At 39.0% G+C, this 22,149-nt stretch overlaps 1 protein-coding gene across 1 annotated transcript in view; it reads right to left on the minus strand.

Moving 5' to 3' along the window:
* Nucleotides 1-12,370, minus strand: part of GRB14 (growth factor receptor bound protein 14) — a 115,940-nt gene extending 103,570 nt beyond the window's left edge. The window contains exons 1-2 of the mRNA XM_077756761.1: nt 12,180-12,370; nt 10,516-10,648 (exon numbers count right to left, since the gene is read on the minus strand). Of these exons, the coding sequence (XP_077612887.1) occupies nt 10,516-10,648; nt 12,180-12,370 (324 nt within the window). The remainder of the gene's footprint in view (nt 1-10,515; nt 10,649-12,179) is intronic.
* Nucleotides 12,371-22,149: the final 9,779 nt, after the last annotated feature.

Raw genomic sequence — 22,149 nt, forward strand, 5'->3', positions numbered from 1 at the left:
CCCCCTCCCCTCCCCTCTCCTCTCCTGTCTCTCTCAAAATAAATAAATAAACGTTAAAAAAAAATCCTTGAAAATAAAAAAGTGAAAAATTGTTATCAGTCCCGTCACACAATCAGATATCTGAATTCAGAACACTTCACTACTAGCCAAAATCCTCGTTTCCCACAATGTCTCTCCTTAACAGAAATTCATTTAAGGCACAAAACCACAGGAACTCTTTCTGATTTGTGGTACTTTGATTAATCATTAAAGGAAGCTTTCCCTGTGTGTGATGCCCAGAGGTGTACATGCCCCAGGGTAATACACCAGGTGAAAATGGTATTATGAACACAGGTAGGTTCCCAGAAAGGTAAGTTTTAGGAAAATGTACTTATGGAAGATGAGGATCTAGCAACTAATTCTCTTAAATCTGTGAGTTTGCACATCCTTTGGTAAATTTATATATTCAAGGGGTATATGTCTCTGCATTTCAACATCATGAGCACTGGCCCAAGTCATTCACCAATGATGTCAATAGTTAATAATTAAAACATCTGCTAATACCTCCTATCCCTGGTTCAGAGAGACTCATATTATAAGCCAGATTGATATTTCCACTTAACTTTTTTAATGTGGCGATTTTTAACACACAGTAAGTTGGAAGAAAGTATACTGCAGTCCACCAAACACTTTTTACTTATAATCTCACTAAAGATGAATAATGCGCAAAATCATAATATATCTATTAATTTTGTTACATGTGACCAAAATGTCCTATGCATAACTATTACTAGAATTAGAAATAGCTTTTTTAATTTGATGAAGAGGAGGAAGATAACTGATCATGACTAAAATAAATATGTCAAAATACAATGTGATAAAATTTATTTCAACTATTTACCTTCAATAATCCATTACTCATTCATTCTTTTAATCAAAGAACCCAAGAACTAGGAATGCAAGATATTCTTTTTGGAAGGAAAAACAATAAATAATTAGAGCAAAGAGATAAATGCAACAATTCACATTATGTTAAGTAAAGCCAAAGAACTGTACTGCAAAATGTGATGGAGTAGTGGGGGAAAATAAGATAAAAAACAAGCGTTAAGGGATACTTTACACAGTCTAGTCAAAATGGCCTCCTTGATAAGTCATTTTATACTGAGACCTACCTAAAGAATAAAGAGGAGTCAGTTATGTAAAGAGCCAGGAAAAGAGGTTCTAAGCAGAAAAAAGAGTAAAGCCAAAGGCTCTGAGGTAGAATACAAGATGCCCCGCTCACAAACAGGAATGCCCTGCCACTGTGGATGCAGTCTAGTCAACAAAAAGTAGAACACAGATTAGGTTTAAGAGGCAGACAGAAGTCAAATCATGTAGAATCCTGTTGGCCAAGGTACAATGTTTACTTTCATGCTTTTCTATCACAAAGTTTTCAATCAGGCAGTGACATGACATGATCTACATTTTATTTTTAATTTGAGAGAGAGAGAGAAAGCATGCAGGGGAAGGGGCATAAAGGGTGGGGGAGACAGATTGAGAGAGAGAGAGAGAGAGAGAGAGAGACCTAAGGAGGCTCCATGATGAGTGTGGAGCCTAACACGGGGCTCAGCCCTATAATCGTGAGATCATGACCTGAGCCAAAATCAAGAGTCAGACGTTAACCAATTGAGCTACGCAGGTGCCCCAAGGTGATCCACATTTCTAAGAGATCACTTCTAAGAAGTGTATGAAGAATGGACCCAGATAGACTAAAGTAGAAGCAAGAAGGCCATTTATGAGCCTCTAGTATATGAGAAGACAGTGGCTGAAGCTGGGATGGTAACCGTGAAGATGGAAAGAAGTTCATGGATTCAGGAATACTGCAGTGAAAGATGTGACAGTATTTGATATAAGAACAGAAAGAGGTCTCCTTGATCTTTGGATTGAGCAACCAAATGGATTACTCGAGGGCAGAGCAAGAGGAACATGGAGAAGGACTTAGAGGTTATGACTACCTCAGCCCTTCAAGCCAAGCAGAACCAAGTGCATTGGACCTACGCCAGCCTCAAATATTTCGCCTTGTATCTCAAATCCTTATTTCTGAGCTAATATAACTTCACCACATAACCTGGCCCCTCTCAGATATGATATCTTTTCTGACTCTTTCTACCACTTGGACCTTGATTGACATGCGTTAACTAGCCCCTCCTGCCCCTATCATCTCCATAAAGGTGGCTCCTGTGCTGCTTGTCCCATGACACCCAATGCGTTCTTTATCACAGGAGGTGTGGTGACCATGTGGGAAGATCTGAACAAAGGCTGACTGGAAACTCTTGGGGCCAGTGGGACCAAAGGAACCTCCTAAGACTCCCGTATCTACTACATGGAGTCACTAGTACTTTAAAAGCCACCAGAATCATTTGCTCTAGAATAGAATAAAACAGTCGCAAGCTCAAAACCCAGAAAGTGTGGGCAATAGGCTCATATCATGTCGCTGAGCAGCAGCGTGATATTGAAAACTAGGTTTGCTGGTTCCCGGTCCATTATTTTTAATCATGTCATACTGTGTTATATCTTTCCATAGAAACAATATTAAAAATGGCACTCAGGATGTTGTAAATGTACCATACTTTGGAACTATTACGGGTGAAAAATTTTTACTGACTCTCTAACCAAACATGTAACATCACATCTATGGACAAATATATGTGAATAAAAAGCCCACTTATAAATGATCTTTTGGAATAGGTACATGCATTGGTAAACTAGTTAAGAATACTAATCCACATGGGGCACCTGGCTGCTCAGTTGGTAGAGCATGCAACTCTTGATCCTGGGGTTTTAAGTTAGAGCCCCACATTGGGTGTAGCAATTACTTAAAAATAAAATCTTAAAAAAAAAAGAGGGGCACCTGGGTGGTTCAGTCGGTGAAGCGTCCAACTTGGGCTCAGGTCATGATCTCATGGTTCGTGAGTTCAAGCCTCTCATCAGGCTCTGTGCTGTGCATGGAGCCTACTTCCGATTCTGTATCTCCTTCCCTCTCTGCCCCACCCCTGCTTACACACACACACACACACACACACACACACACACACACACACACACACACACTCTCTCAAAAATAAATAAACATTAATTTTTTTAAAAAAAAGAATACTAATCTTCCTATTTATGCTTATTTTCTCTGTGGCTTAGAAAAATGCTAAATGAGTGCAACTAAAGGGAAGGACAAGAAGTAAAAGATGCTCTCCCTATATCAGCTCTCCTATTTCTCTCCCCAATTGACTCTGAAAAGCTCCCTTGCCTTGGTAAAGACTTGTGGCTGTTTCCTAGGCTCTCCACTGAGCTATCCCTCAAATAGACTGCCAAGACGACAATACCCAAGTCTGCCTATCCTTGCTCAAATACACATCAGTGTATTCGTACACAATGGAATCTCTCACCATTCTATATAAGCTGACATGTTTAAAAGCAACATCCACAGGACTGCAGAAAGCTTTTTTATATTAATTAAGATCCACATTTATATTGAACCATGAATGGCTCCAATTTTCCTTCTGTTGACAGAACATAATATATGCCCCTAGGGAAAAATAAACCAGAAGCTGAGCTTTCAGAGAAGTGAAAAATAAAACCCATATTGCAGATAAAGGTTGGATTGCAAATGTACCCTGCAAATTAACCAAAAATTAGAGGCAACCTTCAAACTGGAAATAAAACCTTGACAAGCAGATCTGCTAGGAGATTTAAGTTTTAAAATAGGAAGAGACAGCTGTCTTCTGTTATAAATGAAGTAGGGAGAATGAAGTAGCATGAAGTAGGGAGAATCCTGTGTTGGTAGCTCCTGTCATCAGAGGCTAAGATGCAAGCTCAAGACAATGGCCAAGCAAGATAACCAGAACTCAAGGGTGGCATTAACTGAAACCACTGTCCAGTAAATATGCTTCAGGTGAATTAAGTGAACTGAAGGAAAGTAGACCCTGTAAACTGTCTAGGCCCACTGGCCAAATGAACTGGTAGATCACCATACATCAATAAGGATAGAGTAAGAATTTGATTTTGTGTCCACTGTTCTTTGTTGGAGATCTTGTTTTCCCTGGGGGATGAGCTGTTCATTGTTTCTTTCCCACCTTCCTATGCCAGACCCATTGAAGCTGGACTTCTTGCCCACAAAATTATTCCCACAAACTGCTGAGCAGTGGTCCAGGTTCTTATGTCCCCTCGGCCATAGCTGACTGAATAAAGAGCTGGGCACACAGGGCTAATAGCTTTCTCCCAATGTAGCTTCCAGTCACTTACCAAGTGTTGAACCACAAATGGGAGGAAAGATTTATTCCAAAGAGGTGGCCATTGGGGGCCAAATGCACTAATGTGCAATCAAGACAAGCAAGATTACAGAGAAACGTGGGAGGAAATGGACAAGAAGCAGACATTGTGTGCTGTGTTTGTGGAAGAACAAAAGAGAAAGAACGGAGAAAGTGGCTGCCTTGATTTTTACTGATTTTCTGCTCCCCAGTTCTGACCTCCCATGAGATCAGTGAACTTCTGGCCTTCAGATACTATAACATAACCTTTCAGGCTAGTTCATGTGAGGCTCTGTTTCCTCTAAACAATCAATACCTGGATAAAATACCAACTAAAGTCCATTTGTAATATTCCTACTTTTTCTCAACTAAATGAAATTGTCCACAATTTTGAAAGGTCAGATTGCCCGAGAGTCTAAACTCTAAATTTGCCCGTGATTTTCCAAATATATGTCAAAGAGGGAAAAAAAAGTCAAATCCCTATGTCCTTCATCAGGACATTATTATTCAGTGGGTTTTACAAAAGGCCTGAGTATCAACGTTTTTAACAAGCATCCCTGCTGATTCTGAGGAAGGTGGTCCGGTGACTACCCTTGGAGAAGCACTGCTCTAAAGCCTGCTTCAGTATTGCTACAAAGATCTGTGTACTTTCAAATTCCTCCCAAGAAAAATGATATTCATCAAGTGCCAACATTCAGAAGTAGCAAATTGCTGTTGGAAAGACATATTTGTTTGAAACCCTAATAGGAGCAAGTATTGTTTCTATTATTTTTTTCTGCATATATAAGATATTTGCATTTCATTTCACATTAAATGGGATTTTGTAAATGGCCTGGGGGAACCTAAATACAACTTATGATGCTGTTTCCATCTGAAAATGAATTTAAATTTCCAAAGAGCTAATTTAAGGACTTTTGAAATATAACCAGTTATAATTTGGGGATTTCATGTGTCATTCCAACTGCGACAATTAGATTATGAATGGTTTTAAATGATACCAAGGAATTATTGTTATTTTTGTTAGAGAATAATGGCATTTTGATTATATAAGAAAATGTACTTTTCAGAGATGAATACAAAACTAGGTGGGGATGCAATGAGAAGACGTTCAGGATTTATTTTAAAATACTTCAACAAAGACAATAAAAATTTCAAAAAGGAATAGATGAAATCAATGAAGCAAAATCTTTATAATTACTGAATCTGGAAAATGGGAATATGAGAGTATAATTTATTGCTTTCTACTTCTGTGAAAATTGGAGAAATGAGTATAGAAGAGTTTGGTTAATGTAGCAGCCATGCAAGATTCCTACTGGACTATGCAAATTGGGCTAATTACTGTCATTACAAAGTAATGATATCAGATACCCTTTAATCTGGGGAGAGATGAACTTGTCTTTTGATAATCCCGATATGAAGAGTAAAAAGAAATCAAAATCAGAACATAAGGAAAAGTAATTTCTTAATTATTTGAAAGATATGTTTTGTTTTTCTGAGATGTACAAAGGCTTAACTCAGTACAGAATAGATCAGAAACAGTGTACTAAGGGGCAAAAACATTCAGACACGATATTCTTTTTGATCTCCCTTTATATCAACTGTGGGAGCATGGGTAAATCATTTCTGGTTTTTGCACTTTTTAAAAAATCATAAAATTTGAACATCAGACCACTTCTTGGCATTCTTCTGACCGTTAGTAATACCAATAAATTCTATTTGGTGACAAGCTATTATTTGATAAATTTTTCATATTAAATAAGATGGAGAAGAAAGCTAGAGGATAAAAACACAGAGATAGTTATAGTTGAAGAAGGAAAAATAAAAAATCTAGGTCCTTAAATGAGTATTAACCAAGGGTGCCTAGGTGGCTCAGTCAGTTAAGCATCCGACTTTGGCTCAGGTCATGATCTCACAGTTCAAGAGTTCAAGCCCCGTGTCAGGCTCTGTGCTGACAGCTCAGAGCCTGGAGCCTGCTTCAGATTCTGTGTCTCCCTCTCTCTCTGCCCCTCCCCAGCTCGTGCTCTGTCTCTCTCTCAAGAATAAATAAACATTAAGAAAAATGAGTATTAACTAATGGTACTGTCACCTCTGCTCTGGTGTTATGAGCAATTATAACCAACAACACTGACATGTTTATTCCTTGTGCTACTCTAACGATTCTCGACTTCTGTGGAAATTGGGCCTTCCTAAAAAAAGACCCTTTAAGGCCTCAAGAAATGCGATTGCTGGTCCTTGCTGTGCTACTATCAACCACATAGCATTTCTTAGCCTCAATTTACTAATCTGTAAAAAAGCATTCCACTAGATGATCTCAAAGTTCTCTTCCAGCTCAAACATTCCACAACACAGTTTTTCATAGGTGTCTTTTTAGCTTTAAAACAAGTTATGCTACAAAGTCCTGGGAAGAAATTAACCAAGCCTGCTACACAAACTAAGCTGGAGCAGAAAAATTACCTGATGGCAGACAAACCCAAGACAAGAACTGATTTTTCTGTAAGTGCTAAAGATCTCTTATTTCCCTTTCTTCAAATAGTAAGGGATGATTTCCTGGTAAATTCCAATCAGAAATAGAAGAGGGGTGCCTGGGTGGCTCAGTCAGTTAAGCCTCTGACTCTTGATTTCGGCCAAGGTCATGATTTCACGGTTCAGGGGATCAAGCCCCACATCAGGCTCTTGCACTGACAGCATGGAGTCTGCTTGGGATTCTCTCTCTCTCTTTCTCTCTCTCTCTGCCCCTCCCCCACTCATATACACATGTGTGGGTATGTGCACATGTTCTCTCTCTCTCAAAATAAATACATTTACATTTACAAAAGAAATAGAAGAAAAAGAAATCTAAATTTATCAGTTAAGTCACTTTTAATATAAAGTTAAATTACAAGTAATTTTTCTGGACTATGTATATAAAGGAATCTACTTTATTAATAAACACAGGGACATATACCTAGGCAACATATCTGACCAGCATTATAAAAAGAAGGAGAGAGAATAAAGAATCCATATTCTATCTCATTCCAGCTCTTATTTTAAAATAAAAAATACTGAAAGCCTACAGTATTATATACTTTGAGACATTTTATTATCAAACAGAGATAAAGCATATCCTATTTGTGGCTTCAATGCACTTTACCACTCATGCATTATGTAAGTGTCTCAAATTGTAAAAAAACAAAAAAAAAAAACACAAAAAAACTGTATGTGTGTGTGTGTTTGTGTGTGTGTATGTGTGTGTGTGTATGGCATATAAAATGATTTTTGACCATGGTTTTGAGACTACATGAAATTTAACATCTCTCTAGATTCTTTCAAATTTTCTAGTCAATTATTCGTAAATAAGTTCAGTCCTTCGCTTTTCCTACAGGGAGAAAAGAATTGCTAAAATGACTGGCAAGGGTAAACCAAACAAATGAAAGAGAAAATATCAAGAGAAGAGACCCAGGGCTCCTGCAATGTGTCAATTGTAAATAACAGTCAATGGAAACCTACCACATCCAGTCATTTACATCATCTCAAGTGAAGGTCAGAGATAATCGGGCCAGAAATACCATCTTGTAAAAGGGTAATCTGTGTCACAAAGATACTGAGCTTGGGGAATTACTGACATAGAGTCATCTGTTCCCAAAGCAACACTCAGTCCAAAGAACTGAGCATATACAAAGGAATAAAAACAAAGGATCCGTTATAAATGCAAAGTGTAGGTGGAAAACAAAAGAATGTAAAAAGAAACCTTCCTCTTCCCCAACTTTGGGACATCCTTCTCTTCAGAGAGATCCCAAACCTTGGGCAAAGGAAGAGATCAGCATGCTGGGCCCTTCTCAGGTGGGAACACCCCTCTGGGTCTGGTCTCCAGGAGTCGGGCCAAAACTCTCTGTTCATGAAACAGCACAGCTGTCTGTGTGGGTGCAGTGCTCTCTCAGAAGGTCACTGTGGAAACAGGACACAAGGCCAGAGCAGGAAACCAGCTGGAGTCAATAGTAACATAGCACCCTTTTCCCATTTTGCAATTTGCTAAACCTGATCTAAAACAATGTTGTCATTCACCAAGACAAGGTGTCTTACCCTATGATGATAACTACATACACTTAGGGCACACCCTGACTTGACCCCAACACCTGTACCCACTCTCTCTTTTTTTCTCCTTCTATTAATATATGTTCTCTTTGTTCAAAACAAACTTTACCCCATCAACAGCTCTCAGACACGGGCATTCTCCCAGCATTCATTCTTGAAATTAAAGTGAAAGTAAGCCCAGACCTCTCCCTCTCTACTCCCCTTCCTCCGTTCAACTCCAAAGTCATAACCCAACCCCAAATCAAAGCCTCATCATGGTAAACACCCTTTGTATGGCATTTTTGCTTAGCTCAGTCCCCCAGAGCCTAGAATGGTGCAAGGAATACAAGACGGCCCTCTATTAATAGGGAGATAATCTATTAGATTCCCTAGCTGACTATTATGTCACCATCGGGCATTTCCTTTTCCCATTCTGCATCTCATGAGTAATCCAGAATCGATTTTTCCACCATCATGACACACAGTCAAATCTATCACCCATCTTCCCATCTTATATCCTGACCTGAAAGCCAAGTTCTTAAAAGGCCAGGACATTGGAGCAGGGCTGTTTCTCACTTGGGCTCTGACTTTGAAAGTCATCCTGATAAAGCTCGAGAATCTCCTCCTTGTTCATCTCCTCATCCGGAGTCACAGTCCCGCCCACTTAGGGACTTGCCTCCCCCATCAAAGTCTCTAATTGAGAACATACCTCTGCTCTGGGAATATTTACTCCCACTTTCTCCAGTCCTTTTCCAGAAAGCACATGCACCAATTAAACTTCAAACCGCCCCCCCCCAAAAAAAAAAATATATATATATATATATGTGCCTTGTTATACCAGACTTCCATCGAAACCCAATAGTCCATGGAATGGTTCCCTACTGTCTCTATTATTGCTTTACGTTATCAAGAACTCATCTATTTCCTAGGGTATCTCCTTCATTCCTAAAACTGTGAACATATATTATTGAACCCATCACAGGGAGTAAAAGTGCAGGAAAAAAAGGAAAGAGATCAATACATGCAGGGAAATGGTCAACTGTCTTCTCTCCACATATTATCCCTCTCCTCACTGTAACCATCTCACTGTTTCAATTTATTGCTTCTCTCTTTACAAGAACAAGGTATGTTTTACCTAGTGACGCCTCTCTTTGTTTTGCTGACTGAAAATTGGAAGGGAGTATATTAAGAAGAGATGGGATTATTCCAGGAAACACTGATTTTTTTTTCCAAATGGATCTCCCCATAGTTGCTTGGATTTTTGGGGGGTTTTTTGTGGTATTTTTTTTCCATTATGGATCTCCCCATAGTTGCTTGGTCCTTGGAATCTAATTTGGCTAAGTCAGTCTCAAACTAGAAACTAAAGAAGAATGCAAAATTATGAAAAATAAAGTCCATCTTCTGGAGCACCTGGGTGTCTCAGTCAGTTAAGCGTCTGACTTCGGCCCAGCGCGGGGCATAGGTTTGAGCCCTGCATAAGGCTCTGAGCTGTCAGCACAGAGCCTGGAGCTTGCTTTGGATTCTGCATCTCCTTCTCTCTTTGCCCCTTCCCCACCCATGCTCTCTGTCTCTCTCTCTCTCTCAAAAATAAACATTAAAATAAATAAGTAAATAAATAAATAATAAAGTCCATCTTTTAATTATTGCTAAGAAGTCATGTGTCCTCTGCAGCCAGAAGCCTCCAAACTGAGGAATTCACTGGGGAAGAAGACATGTAGAGTCCTCAACTCCAATTACTTTGTGACACAGAGTCACTATCCCACTTTCCTTTAGTAAGTGAGGTTGCTTGGGTTGAAAATGTGGAAGACTATGGAAGGCTTCAAAGAAATCAACCAATCCCTTTCTCACCCCAATACCACTGCCCTCCTCCAATTTCTGCCTAAAATTTGATAATCGATTATCATATATAACTATCCCAACTACTCTGTAAACAGTAACAGCTCCCACACTCTGTACTTTATATATATTCTCTAATTTAACCCATCCCAAAAGCATGGTAGGTAACTTTTAACATTCCCATTATACAACTGTGAAAACTGAGGCCTTAAAGGAAAATGATGCCAAGAACTTTGTCAGCCATTAGTCATTTAATACAGACCATACTAATCCTTTGTTAATATTACACATTACTGAATACCTTAAAAATTGTATATGGATTTAGAACTCCTAAGATTTTTTAATTAGAAAATTTTAAAATGCATACCTGCTTTTTCCTTGAATTTGCTTTGGGAAACAGGCCTGCTGACAACACAGATGTAAATGGAGAACAGCAGAGCTCAGGAAAAGGGTTTGGAATAGATGGCATTTCCAGAACATCAAGATCTTTCTTTTTTCTCCTACACCAACAGAACATAGGATGTAATTTACATAAAGCGGAATGAATGTAAAATATAATTGCTGACAGGATTAAGAAGTTAAGGCCAATATGTACAACTCTGTGACAATACTAATATTATATGAAGTATACAGCAAAGATCTGTGATATACTTTCTGTAGGTCAGAGTAAAATATGTTAATTGACATAAACCAATTTTCTATAGTATTCCTATCTCTTTTTTTTTTTTTTTTTTGGCCTTTAAAAAAATGACCAGATGGGGCGCCTGGGTGGCTTAGTCGGTTAGGCGTCCGACTTTCGCTTAGGTCATGATCTCGCGGTTTGTGGGTTCGGGCCCCGCGTCGGGCTCTGTGCTGGCTGCCAGCTCAGAGCCTGGAGCCTGTTTCAGTCTGTGACTCCCTCTCTCTCTGACCCTCCCCTGCTCACGCTGTCTCTCTCTCTCTCTCTCTCCTAGAAATAAATAAAACATTAAAAAAAAAATAAAAAAAAATAAAAAAATGACCAGGGATAGAAACTCCATTTCCAGCACTTTTGATAATTTTCTTGAGGCTGAAATACAGACTACATATTTACTGATGCAAACACCATCCTGAGAAGTTAGACATTTTTATGCATCCATTAAATTGACAAAGTCTACAAACATTTAGTGAATTCATCCCTATGTCATTTTATTAATCACTTTTGGAAGTTATGGCTTATTAATTATAGCTGTGGTTCATCTCACTTCAAATTTCATTCACAATGTTGCCCACACACAGTCTGTTGATTTTTCAAGTGCTTATAGATACTAAACTGCAAGGCAGTGTTTTTGAAGAGGTAAGTGAATAGAACTTGCTAGTATAAATGTACTCTAGTCCACTGCAGAGTAATTTTAACTTCAGTGAAGTTGAAGCGCTTTGAAAATCTGGGGGGAGAAGTGCCATTTAAATGCACGAATATAAAGGACTACAGATTTTTGTATTGTTGCAGTCTTTTTCTTTCGTAAAGTATGTGCAAAATTGTGAACTCTAAAGGCACTTAGTGCTGAATGCTATGGAGATTGGGAAACCTTTTAAAGCCTCTATTCTTTCCTGCTGAACAGCAAGACTGCTCAAATGTCAATCCGCGATTTGCCTCTCCAGGGTCGCTGTAAGATTCTATGTGGGAGGTGAACTCATTTATGCTACGATTTTCGAAACATATAAAATTAAAAAGGATTCGATTTTTTTGTTTGTTTGTTTTGTTTTGTTTTCAGTGCAGGGCCACGAAGAAAGGAAGGGGGGTGGTCAGCCTGGCCTCCTAGTTCACACTGATGGGCAGAGGTGAGAGAGACCAGGAGCTCTCAATGAAACGGTGATGCTATTTATAAGGCGCTGAGAGATCGCAATGTCCTGCCGAGCCGGTAGAAGCCAGCTTCAAGGGAATTGTCTTCAGAGACTTTCACAAACTTGGCCCAGCTCTGGGCACATGGCTCACCCCCTAGGACCGCCTCCTCAGCCCCTCACCGGCTGCCAACCCAGGACACTCCCCCGCGCCCTCCGAGGGCTGCCTACCTGTCTGCAGCACAGCCGCGGGTCCCGTCCGGAGCGGGCAGGAACGCCCGCGCCTGCAACCAGGGGGCAGGCGCCAGGTCGCGGGCGTCGCCCCTCCCCTGGGCAGCGCCGCACACCTGGGCGGCCAGCGGCGAGTCCCGGGCAGCCGCCCTGCCCGCGGCGCTCTGCCCATCTTGCAGGGAAGTGGTCATTGTCGTCGGCCGGGGGGTCTCGGGTGTCACGGGAGACCCGGCGCTGGGGGAGAGGGAGGCCGGGCGGCGGGAGGCGAGGCGGCTGCTTGNGCCACCTCCCCAGGTGGGCGCCCGAGCGGGAGGCTGAGGCGAGGGTCAGGGCGGGCCCGCGCCGCTGGAGGCGGGGACCCATGTGAGCCGGCGCTCCCGCGGGGCTTGCCTTGCAGAGAACAGGCGGGGCTGGGGTCTGGAAGGCTCTGAGCCCCAGACCCTTCCTTTCTTCTTGCTCTGAGATCACCTAAGCTGTAGCTGGGCCGCCATGACAGGCCCCACCGTGCCTGGAGGCCAGGGGCCATGGGGTAGGTTTGCCCCAGTCCTTCCCCCACGTGCCTCGTCTTCCACTCCTGCAGCCCTAGACGGGGCGGGGGAGAGGGGTGGATGAGGGAGCCGAGAGCACAGTCCCTGCAGCGTAGGAAACTACTGAGATGTTTGAGAATTCTTAGTAAGGCATGGATAATCTTGAAGGTGTCTTGGGAATTCGAGAAAAAATGTTATTTTTCTTTTAATAAGAGCAGACTTCATTTAATGCGTCTCCACTCTGCCATGTCCTAGCCCACCTTCAGACAGCTTCACAAATGAGATGTTTACCCCGTGTTACAGATAAGGAAAGTGGGGCGCAATAGCTTGCGCAACATAGCACTAAAAATCGGTGCCGTTAAGCTTCCAACTCAGAAGATCCCTTCCCAAAAACCCAGACTATGTGGAATAGAACAGTAGTGCCCCCTTCTGTGATCTAGCGTTCCTCCCTTTCAGTTGCCTGTGGTCAAACTCCCTCTAGAATAGAGGACCAGCCTTTAGTGAGATAGTCAGAAAGTAGCCTACTTTCAATGCACACCTCATTCACCTCACTTCGTCTCATCAGGTAGGCATTTTAGCATCTCACATCATTACAGAAAGAAAGGTGAATACAGTACAATAAGATATTTTGAGAGAGGCTACATTTACATAACCTTTATTATAGTATATTGTTATAATTGTTCTATTTTATTACTAATTGTGATTGCTATTCTCTTACTGTGCCTAATTTATAACTTGAAATTTATCATCAGTATGTATGTGTAGAAAAAACATAGTATATATAGTATATAATATAATATGTATTATAATATATATTATATAACACGTATATAATGTATAGTTACATAATACATTATAATATATACCTAATCCATATAGGTGATTCAGGGTGGTATTATCCATGGTTTCAGGTATCTGCTGGAAGTCTTAAAACATATTTCTGCAGATAAGAGTGGGCTACTGTAATTACATTATGCTCGCCTTCTGAAATTCAGCAATCCTATTCTGAAATTCTGGGTGCTGCTTTATTTCTGTTCTTCCTGTAAGTTCCACCATCCCAGTGCACTGTTGAGGATTTCCAAATGTTTTACACACTCTTTGTTCTTTGACCAAATTAGGTAACATCTGTCCCTGGCATCTGTTTCGCCAGGTTTTCTTAACCTCCACAACCCCTGCCCAGGGAAAGGCAAACACTGCCTCCTGAAGAAGTGGGCAAAGCCCTCTCCTCCCTACACACACACACACACACACACACCAGAACACCATACAGTGCTAACAGCCAAGGATCACTAATTCTAGCTTGTGAGGAAACCTGGAGTTCTCTGGGAGGCAGAAACTCTTTGAGCCAAAGAGCTTATGGAATCCAAGTTCTTCGTTTTTCTTCGTTTTGACCCAATAAGGAGCAGTATTGGTATGAGTCACAACGGTGAGTGTGATCTCCAAGCTGTTATACACAATGCAGTACCCGTGCAAGGACAAAACTGTAGTCTCCTGAGGGATAAAATCAATAATACTAATCATGATGAAAGCTAACATGTATTGATGCTATGTGCCAGGTAAGCCCTCACTCACCTCCAGTGCCCTCCTGAATATGGTCTGGATTCTATGTGTGGACTTTAAAAGAGTTTCATGTAAAAGGAAACATTGAGGACATTCCAGCAAAATAAAGAAGAGTTTATGGGGGCGCCCGGGTGGCTCAGTGGGTTAAGCATCGACTTTGCCTCTGGTCATGATCTCACGGTTTGTGAGTTCGGAGCTCACATCAGGCTCTCATCTGTCAGCACAGAGCCCACTTTGGATCCTCTGTCTCCCTCTCTTTGCCCCGGTCCCACTCAGGCAGGCACACGTGCTCTCTCTCCCCTTCAAAAATAAACAAAAAAGTTTTTTAAAGAGGTTATGTATTTGCAGATAACTTGAACTTAATACATAAAAGGGGTACCAGGGTGGTTCAGTCAGTTAAGCGTTAGACTTTGGCTCAGGTCATGATTTCACACTTTGTGAGTTTGAGCCCCGAGTTGGGCTGTGTGCTGACAGTGCAGACAGAGGCTGGAATGTGCTTTGGATTCTGTGTCTCCCTCTCTCTCTCTCTCTGCCCCCACCCAGAGCACACATGTGAGTGTGTGTGTGTGTGTGTGTGCGCGCGCGCGCATGCACATACACGGTCTCTCTCTCAAAAATAAGCAGTAAAAAAATTTAAGTTTATTTAAAAATTTTTTTCATGTTTTTATTTTATTTTGAGAGACAGAGAGTGAGCAGGGGAGGGGCAGAGAGAGAGGGAGACACAGAATGTGAAGCAGGCTCCAGGTTCTGAGCTGTTAGTACAGAGACCCATGTAGGGCTTGAACCCAGACTGTGAAATCATGACCTGAGCTGAAGTCTGACGCTTAACCAACTGAGCCACCCAGGCGCCCCTATTTATTTATTTTTGAGAGAGAGAGAGACAGGAGTGGGAGAGGGGCAGAGAGAGAAGGAGACACAGAATCTGAAGCAGCTGAAGTCAGATGCTCAACCAACTGAGCCACCCAGGCGCCCCTGAATAAATAAACTTTAAAAAAGACATAAAAAAACATTTCTTTTTCTTCTACTTCTCCTGTTTCTCCTCATCATCATTCTCCTCCTCTTCCTTCTTCATCATGATCACTATATTCATGCAAAACTCTTGCAGGCAGCCATTTCGCCTCTAAAATGCTATACTTTGAGCATCTAACAGGAGGGTCAATCAGTGGTTGAAGTTTATTCTTGCCCTACTTCCAACAATACCCTCTCCTCTCTCTCACACACACACACGCACACACCAGCAAGCTGTGTTTTTTGTGAGAGAAAAGGATAGGTGGAAACTTTATATCCTTGGAATCACTGGAAATACTATTTCCCAGTAGTGTATCCTGCTCTACTTCCCAGTATAAATGTTTAACCTCAAGGAAGAGTGCTCATTTGTCGGAATGAGATCTCAATTGTGTCTCCCCTCTCTGGGCATTTTCTCATTTAGTGACAATCTAGGGAGGATCCATTTGCAGGTTTTGTGCGCCTTCTCTGATCCCCATGGCGAAAATTATAATACCTGCAGTCATTAGGGGCACGAGCAAAAAAAAAAAATAAATAAATAAGTAAATCTCTGAGGAATGAGAACCTAAATAGTTGTGTCTCGTAGGTTGGTGTAAAATACTGAATTTGCGCCCAGATACCTTGAGGCTCTGTACCAAGAAGTATTAGAATTAGCTCATTCACATTTTTGAAGCAAGCCAACAAAAGAACTAGTTTTTCTATCTAAGAGGTTTACAAAAAAATGATTCCAAATAAAGAACTGTGCAATATAAAAGCAGAATACTATCAGACCTAGTACAGCCTCAGAGAATACAGAGGCATTTTTAATCAAAAGGGAAGTTAAAAGGGGAGATTTTCCTTCCCATAACTGACAAAGGTTTTGGAAATGATGAGGCAGATGTGTTGGTACCAAGATTTCTGAAACAGCAAGGCAGATACCTTGGTACCAAAGAGCAAATCCTCCCCTGAGTGGCTGCTGTCTTTTTTGACTTGAGCCTGTAAAATTGCAAAGGAAGCAGTTTGTCTCTTGGCTCCTCCCTGACTGCGAGCCTTGTCAGCCCCTTTACATCTCTGTTTCCTGTCTCTCCCTGGGGATCCTAGCCTTTCTACCCTTCAAGGAAAATGTGTCATCCTTGCTCTACTCTCTCTCTTAGTCATCAACTCAAATTTCTGAGGCCTTTATGGCGGGAAAGATAACATACATACAGAGAAGAAGCTCTGAGACAAAATTGTATGATGACTGATCACAAGGCAAACACTGATGTCAGGTGGTGAATTGCATTAGCAGTTCTCTAAAAGCCCCTCCCTGCAATGGCGATTTTTATGGTAATCGACTCCTAGTTTAACCGTAAGTGTCCACCCCTAAGCACAATAAGGTAGGTTGTCTCTTTTTGACCTTTAAATAAATGGGATCATACTGTACGGCCCTTTCATGCTTGACTTGGTTCTCTTAGGGTATTATTTACACTATTCCTTTTCAAGTAGCTGTAGCTCTTTCATTCTTCTACTGCATGTAAATACCACAGTTTATTTATCCATTCCACTACTGATAAGCATCTGGACTATTTCCAGCTTTTGACTGTTATTAATGCTGATGCAGTGGGCCCTTTGTATCCATGTCTTGATGCACATGTGTATCCATTTCTGGATGGTACACATGCTGGAGCGGCATTGTGAGGTCATGGTATGTGTGTGTTCAGCTTTAGCAGATACTGACAGTTTCTCAAATTAATTCTGCCAACTTTGCCACCAGCAGCAATGTATACATTTCCCCAGTTCTTCACATCCTTGTGGATTGGAATATTATTAGAATTTTCACGGTAGACATTCTGGTTGAGTAAATAGCTGTATGTCATGGTGAAATTTGACCTTTCTTGTTGAATGATGAGGTTGAGTACTTTTTGCAAGTGATTGTTGCCATTTAGACATCCTCTTTTGATAAGTACCAATTCAAGTCTCTTGCCCATTTTTTATAAAGTTATTTTTTTAATTTTTTTTTTTTTTTTCCGAGAGAGAGACAGAGAGGGAGTGTGGGAGCCAGGAAGGGGCAGAGAGAGGGGGGAGGGGAGAATTTCAAGCAGTGTCTTCACTGTTAGTGCAGAGCCCAGCTCGAGGCTGGATCTCATGAATCGTAAGATCATACCTGAGCTGAAATCAAGAGTCAAATGCTTAACTGACTAAGCCACCCAGGTTCCCCACTCCTGGCCATCTTTATGTTGTTGTCTTCTTATTCTCTTATAAAAGTTCTTCATATATTCTAGTTACCAGTTCTTTGTTAGTTATGTTTTGTTAAATGTATTCCTCCATTCTATATTTTATATCTTATACTTCTTAATGCTTTCTTTTGATAAATTGAAGTTCTTAACTATAATATAGCCATTCTTTTATAATTAGATGTTTATATCCTGTTAGAATTTTTCTGTATATATTCCAGAAATGTATTGTTTTGCCTTTCACATTTAAATCTGTGATCCACTGAGACAGATATTTTTATCCTAGGGTATGAAAAGTGTGAAAGTGTCAGGGTGTAAAGATTGTTTGTTTGTTTTTTTCTGTATAAACAGGTAATGTTTACAGCTTCCTTCATTGAAAGGATTATCTTGTCTTCACAAATTTCCAATGCCTCTTTTGTCATAATTTAATTGTCCACTTATCCATGGATCTTTTCTGGGCCCTCTCTTCTACTGCACTGGTTTCTTTATCAATATTTATGCCAAAATCTCATTGCCTTAATTACTACAATTAACAAAAATTTTTAATTTTCAGTAAAGCAAAGAATTTCATTTTGCCTTTCAATTTATTAATTTTAGAATTAGCTTCACAAGTTTTACAAAGAGGTACAGGGATTTTGACTGGATTGCAATAAATCTGTAAATGGTTTAGAAAGAAATAATATTTTTATGAGAATAACGTTCCCAATCCTTAAATTTTCTGTGTCTTTCCATTTAGTTATATCTTTAATTTGCTTCAATGATGTTTTATGTTTGTCTTCATACTTTGCACATATTGTTAGACGTGCTCTTAGACATTTGATATTTTTACTAATTTGGATAACTTCTTTAAATTCGATTATCTATGATTTGTTGTGATGAGAAAAAAACTGATTTCTCTGTATTGATCTTTTTATCCATATAATTTGTTTTATGCATTACTTTTAAAAATTTAACTGAAAACATTTTTAGGTTTTCAATATACATGACTATATATTGTTTATGAATAATGACAGTTTTATTTATGTCTTTCTAATTTTCATATCTCTTATGGATTTTTCTAGCCTTACCATACTGCTTAGGAATTTGAATACAGTGTTGAATATGACTGATGATAGCATAGATTTTAGTTTTATTCTTGATCTCAAAGGAGTAAATATTAAATAAAATAGTATCATACTTTTGTCATAGATATCCTTTATCAAATAAGGGAGGAGGGCTCCCTCATATTCCTTTTTGCTAAAAAAAAATTTATCCAGAGTAGATATTGAATATTATGAAACAGCTTTTCTACATCTACTGAATTGATGGGTTTCTTCCTTGGTTCTATTAAAATAGTTATGTTTATTTTTTTTTTAATTATAAGCTAAACATACATTCATAGAAAAAACCCTACTCATTCTTGGTTACATATTTTTGATGTTTGCTGATATTTTGTTTACAGTTTTTGTAACTATGTTCATGAGTAAGATTGGTCTGTACTTTTCTTTTCTTATAATGTTCTTCTGAGGAGTTGGTATAGGGTTATAATGACCTCAGACATAGGAAGTAGTGTTTGTTTTTCTCTCCTTAAAAAGTGTATATAACATTGGTGTTTTTTGTTCCTTCATTATTGATATAATTTACTTGAAATCCATGTAACCCTGTGGTTTCCTTTGTGGGAACATTTTTAATAAATGATTCAATATCTTTAATATTTATAAGGCTATTCTGAATTCTTATTACTGCTGGTGTTGATTTTGACAAGTAGTATTTTCTATGAATCTATCTTGTTCATCTAAATTTTCAAATGTTATAGCAGAAAATTATTCATATTTTCCTTTTAACTTTCTAATACTTAAAAGATTTATTGTTTGCCCTGTTCTTTATTCCTAACATTGAGTATTTGTGTCTTCTCTTTGATTTTTTTCTTGATTATATAGACTAGAATTTATCAATTTCAAAGCTTTTCAGGAATAATCTTATTGTTCGTGTTCTATAAAAAACAATGTATAATAAAAATAAGCAATATAAGCAATACAATTGTTTATTTCTATCTTTCTTATGTTCCTCCTTCCACTCTCTTTGGTTTTATTGGCTGTTCTTGGTTTTTTTCCCTAAATTTTTGACACTGATGTGTATAGCTCATTGATGTTTAGCTTTTCATATTTTTTTTATATTCACATTTAAAGACATATTTCCTTCTAGGTATTACCATAGTTATGGTCTGAAGCTTTAATCAGTTGTATTTTCATTATTATTCAGTTCAACATGTTTATATTTCCATTGTGGTAAAGATTTTTCTAGCTGTCTTTCTATTTTTTCTATTATATAGTTTAATTACCTGGTCATAGAATATACCCTATACAATTTCAGTCCTTTGAAATTTGTTGAAACTTGCTTTATGGCCCAGTGTGTAGTTAATATTTTCAATATTATGTGTATGCTTGAAAAGAAGGTGTTTCCTGCAGTCCTTAGAGTNTGATTTTTTGTTTGTTCTGTCATTTTCTGAGAGATGTTATATTTCAATCTCCCAACTCTGATTGTGAATTTTTAAATTTATTTTTACTCTGTACATGCTATTGTTGCCATGTTTTAAGTCTGTATTTTTAGAAGTTAGTTACAGTGTGTTATTTTGCAAATTTAAAATTATTAGCCCTTCTTGGTAAATCAAAGCAATTAATATTTTGAGATAGCCTCTTTCATCTCTAATAACTTTTCTGCCTTCAAGTCTTCGTTTGATGTTAATACAGTTTGACTGATGCTTTATGGTACATCTTTTTCCTGTACTTTGTGTCAGCATTCTTTTTAACTTCATGTTTTAGAAATGTCTCTTGTAAATAACGTATGATTAGGACTTTTTGCTCATTTCGCTTTTATCCAATCACATGGTCATTATTCTTAACTGAACCATTTATACATTTTGGGTTAAATCTCTATCCCATTGAGTGCTAACTCTAACCATTTCTGTGCCCCTTTACCCCTGTTTACTTATCTTATTTTAGAGTATTTCATATTAGTTTATCTTTTCTTCTCTGTTTATTCATCCCATTAGAACCACTTCCATCCTTTTCCAGCTGCCCTAGGTTGCATGAAGGTCAATGTAATGGAAGACATAAAGGTGCTTCCTTGCTCTCTGACTTCTGGTTGGTTTTGTTCAGTGGAAGGCAGCAGCAGATTTGTTCTCTTTTTTCCCTGTCTGCCAGGTTTCACAGTTGCCCTCCTGCACACAGTACACTGCTTTTGAAGGTGTTACCTGCCCCTCTTCACAGGATCATATGGAAATTTCAGACTGGGAGAACGGCACAAATGCTGATACTCTGGCTGCTGCTACTGTTGTGAGTAAAAAACTGTCCTTTGTCTCTGACCCAGGAATCTTGTGCCTTCAGCCAGCATCCTTGAAACTACAGGAGAATAATTTTTCTGCTCGCTAGTCAGTCAAGTAAAGTTTCAGACTCTTCACAGTTCTTGACACAATGGAGTTCTGTACTATATCCTTTTGTTGTATTTTGTCTTGTTTAACTTTGTTCACATCTTTATAAACTCTCTTCAAATTGACCAGCTTGAGTATACTGTACTGCTTTTTTTTCCCCATTTATTTATTTTTGAGACAGAGAGAGAGCATGAATGGGGGAGGGACAGAAAGAGAGGGAGACAGAATCTGAAACAGGCTCCAGGCTCTGAGCTGCCAGCACAGAACCTGTTGCGGGGTTCGCATCCACCAGCCACAAGATCATGACCTGAGCCGAAGTCGGACGCTTAACCGACTGAGCCTCCCAGGCACCCTGGTACTGCTTTATTAAGTTGGAAGTAATATACATTTATACTTTTCTTTTAGTGATTATATCAGAGGTTACAACATATATCCTTGATTTCCCAAAATATATTTATTTCATTTTGTTATCTTTCCAGACAATGTTAAGAATCCTAGAACAGTTTATCTCTATTTACCCTGCTCTCAACTTTTACGCCACTGTTTTGTATACAGATCTCTACCTGTGTTCATCTACTTTGTGTCTCCATAGGGCATCATTAACATTATTTGACACAGTCAATACTTATTTGTTTTTACTCATATATTTACCTTATTGTTGGTCTTCACTCTATCTGAAATCATCAAACTATAATCTACAATTTCTTCTACTGACAAATCCATTGGTTATTATCTGTTTTGTTTGTCTGAAAATGTTTTTACTTCACCTTCACTTTTCTACATATAACAACTATGTTGGGATACAGTTCATATACCATATAATTTACCACTTCAAATTACAATTCAATGGCTTTTGATATATACACAGATCGGTGCAACCAACATTACAGTCAAATTTAGAACATCTTTATCAACCCCGAAAGAAGCCCATACCCATTAGCAGTCACTCTGCATTTTACCCATACATCCCAGGTAATCACTAATCTACTTTCTGTCTCTATAGACTTTTTATTCTGAACATATTATATAAAAGGAACCATACAATATGTGGTCTTTTATGACTGGCTTCATTCACTTAGCATAAGTTTTCAAGTTTCATACATGTGGGAGCATGTATCAGTACTCCATTCCTTTTTAATTGAGGAATAATATTCTGTCATATGAAGGTACATTTTGTTTACCCATTAATCTATTGATTGATATGTGGATTTTTTCACTTTTTGACTATTGTGAATAGTGCCACAATGAGTATTTGTGTACAAGTTTTTGTGTAGATG

This window comes from Crocuta crocuta, unplaced genomic scaffold, assembly GCF_008692635.1.
Source record: "Crocuta crocuta isolate KB4526 unplaced genomic scaffold, BGI_CrCroc_1.0 scaffold359, whole genome shotgun sequence".
Classification (NCBI taxonomy): Eukaryota; Metazoa; Chordata; class Mammalia; order Carnivora; family Hyaenidae; genus Crocuta; species Crocuta crocuta.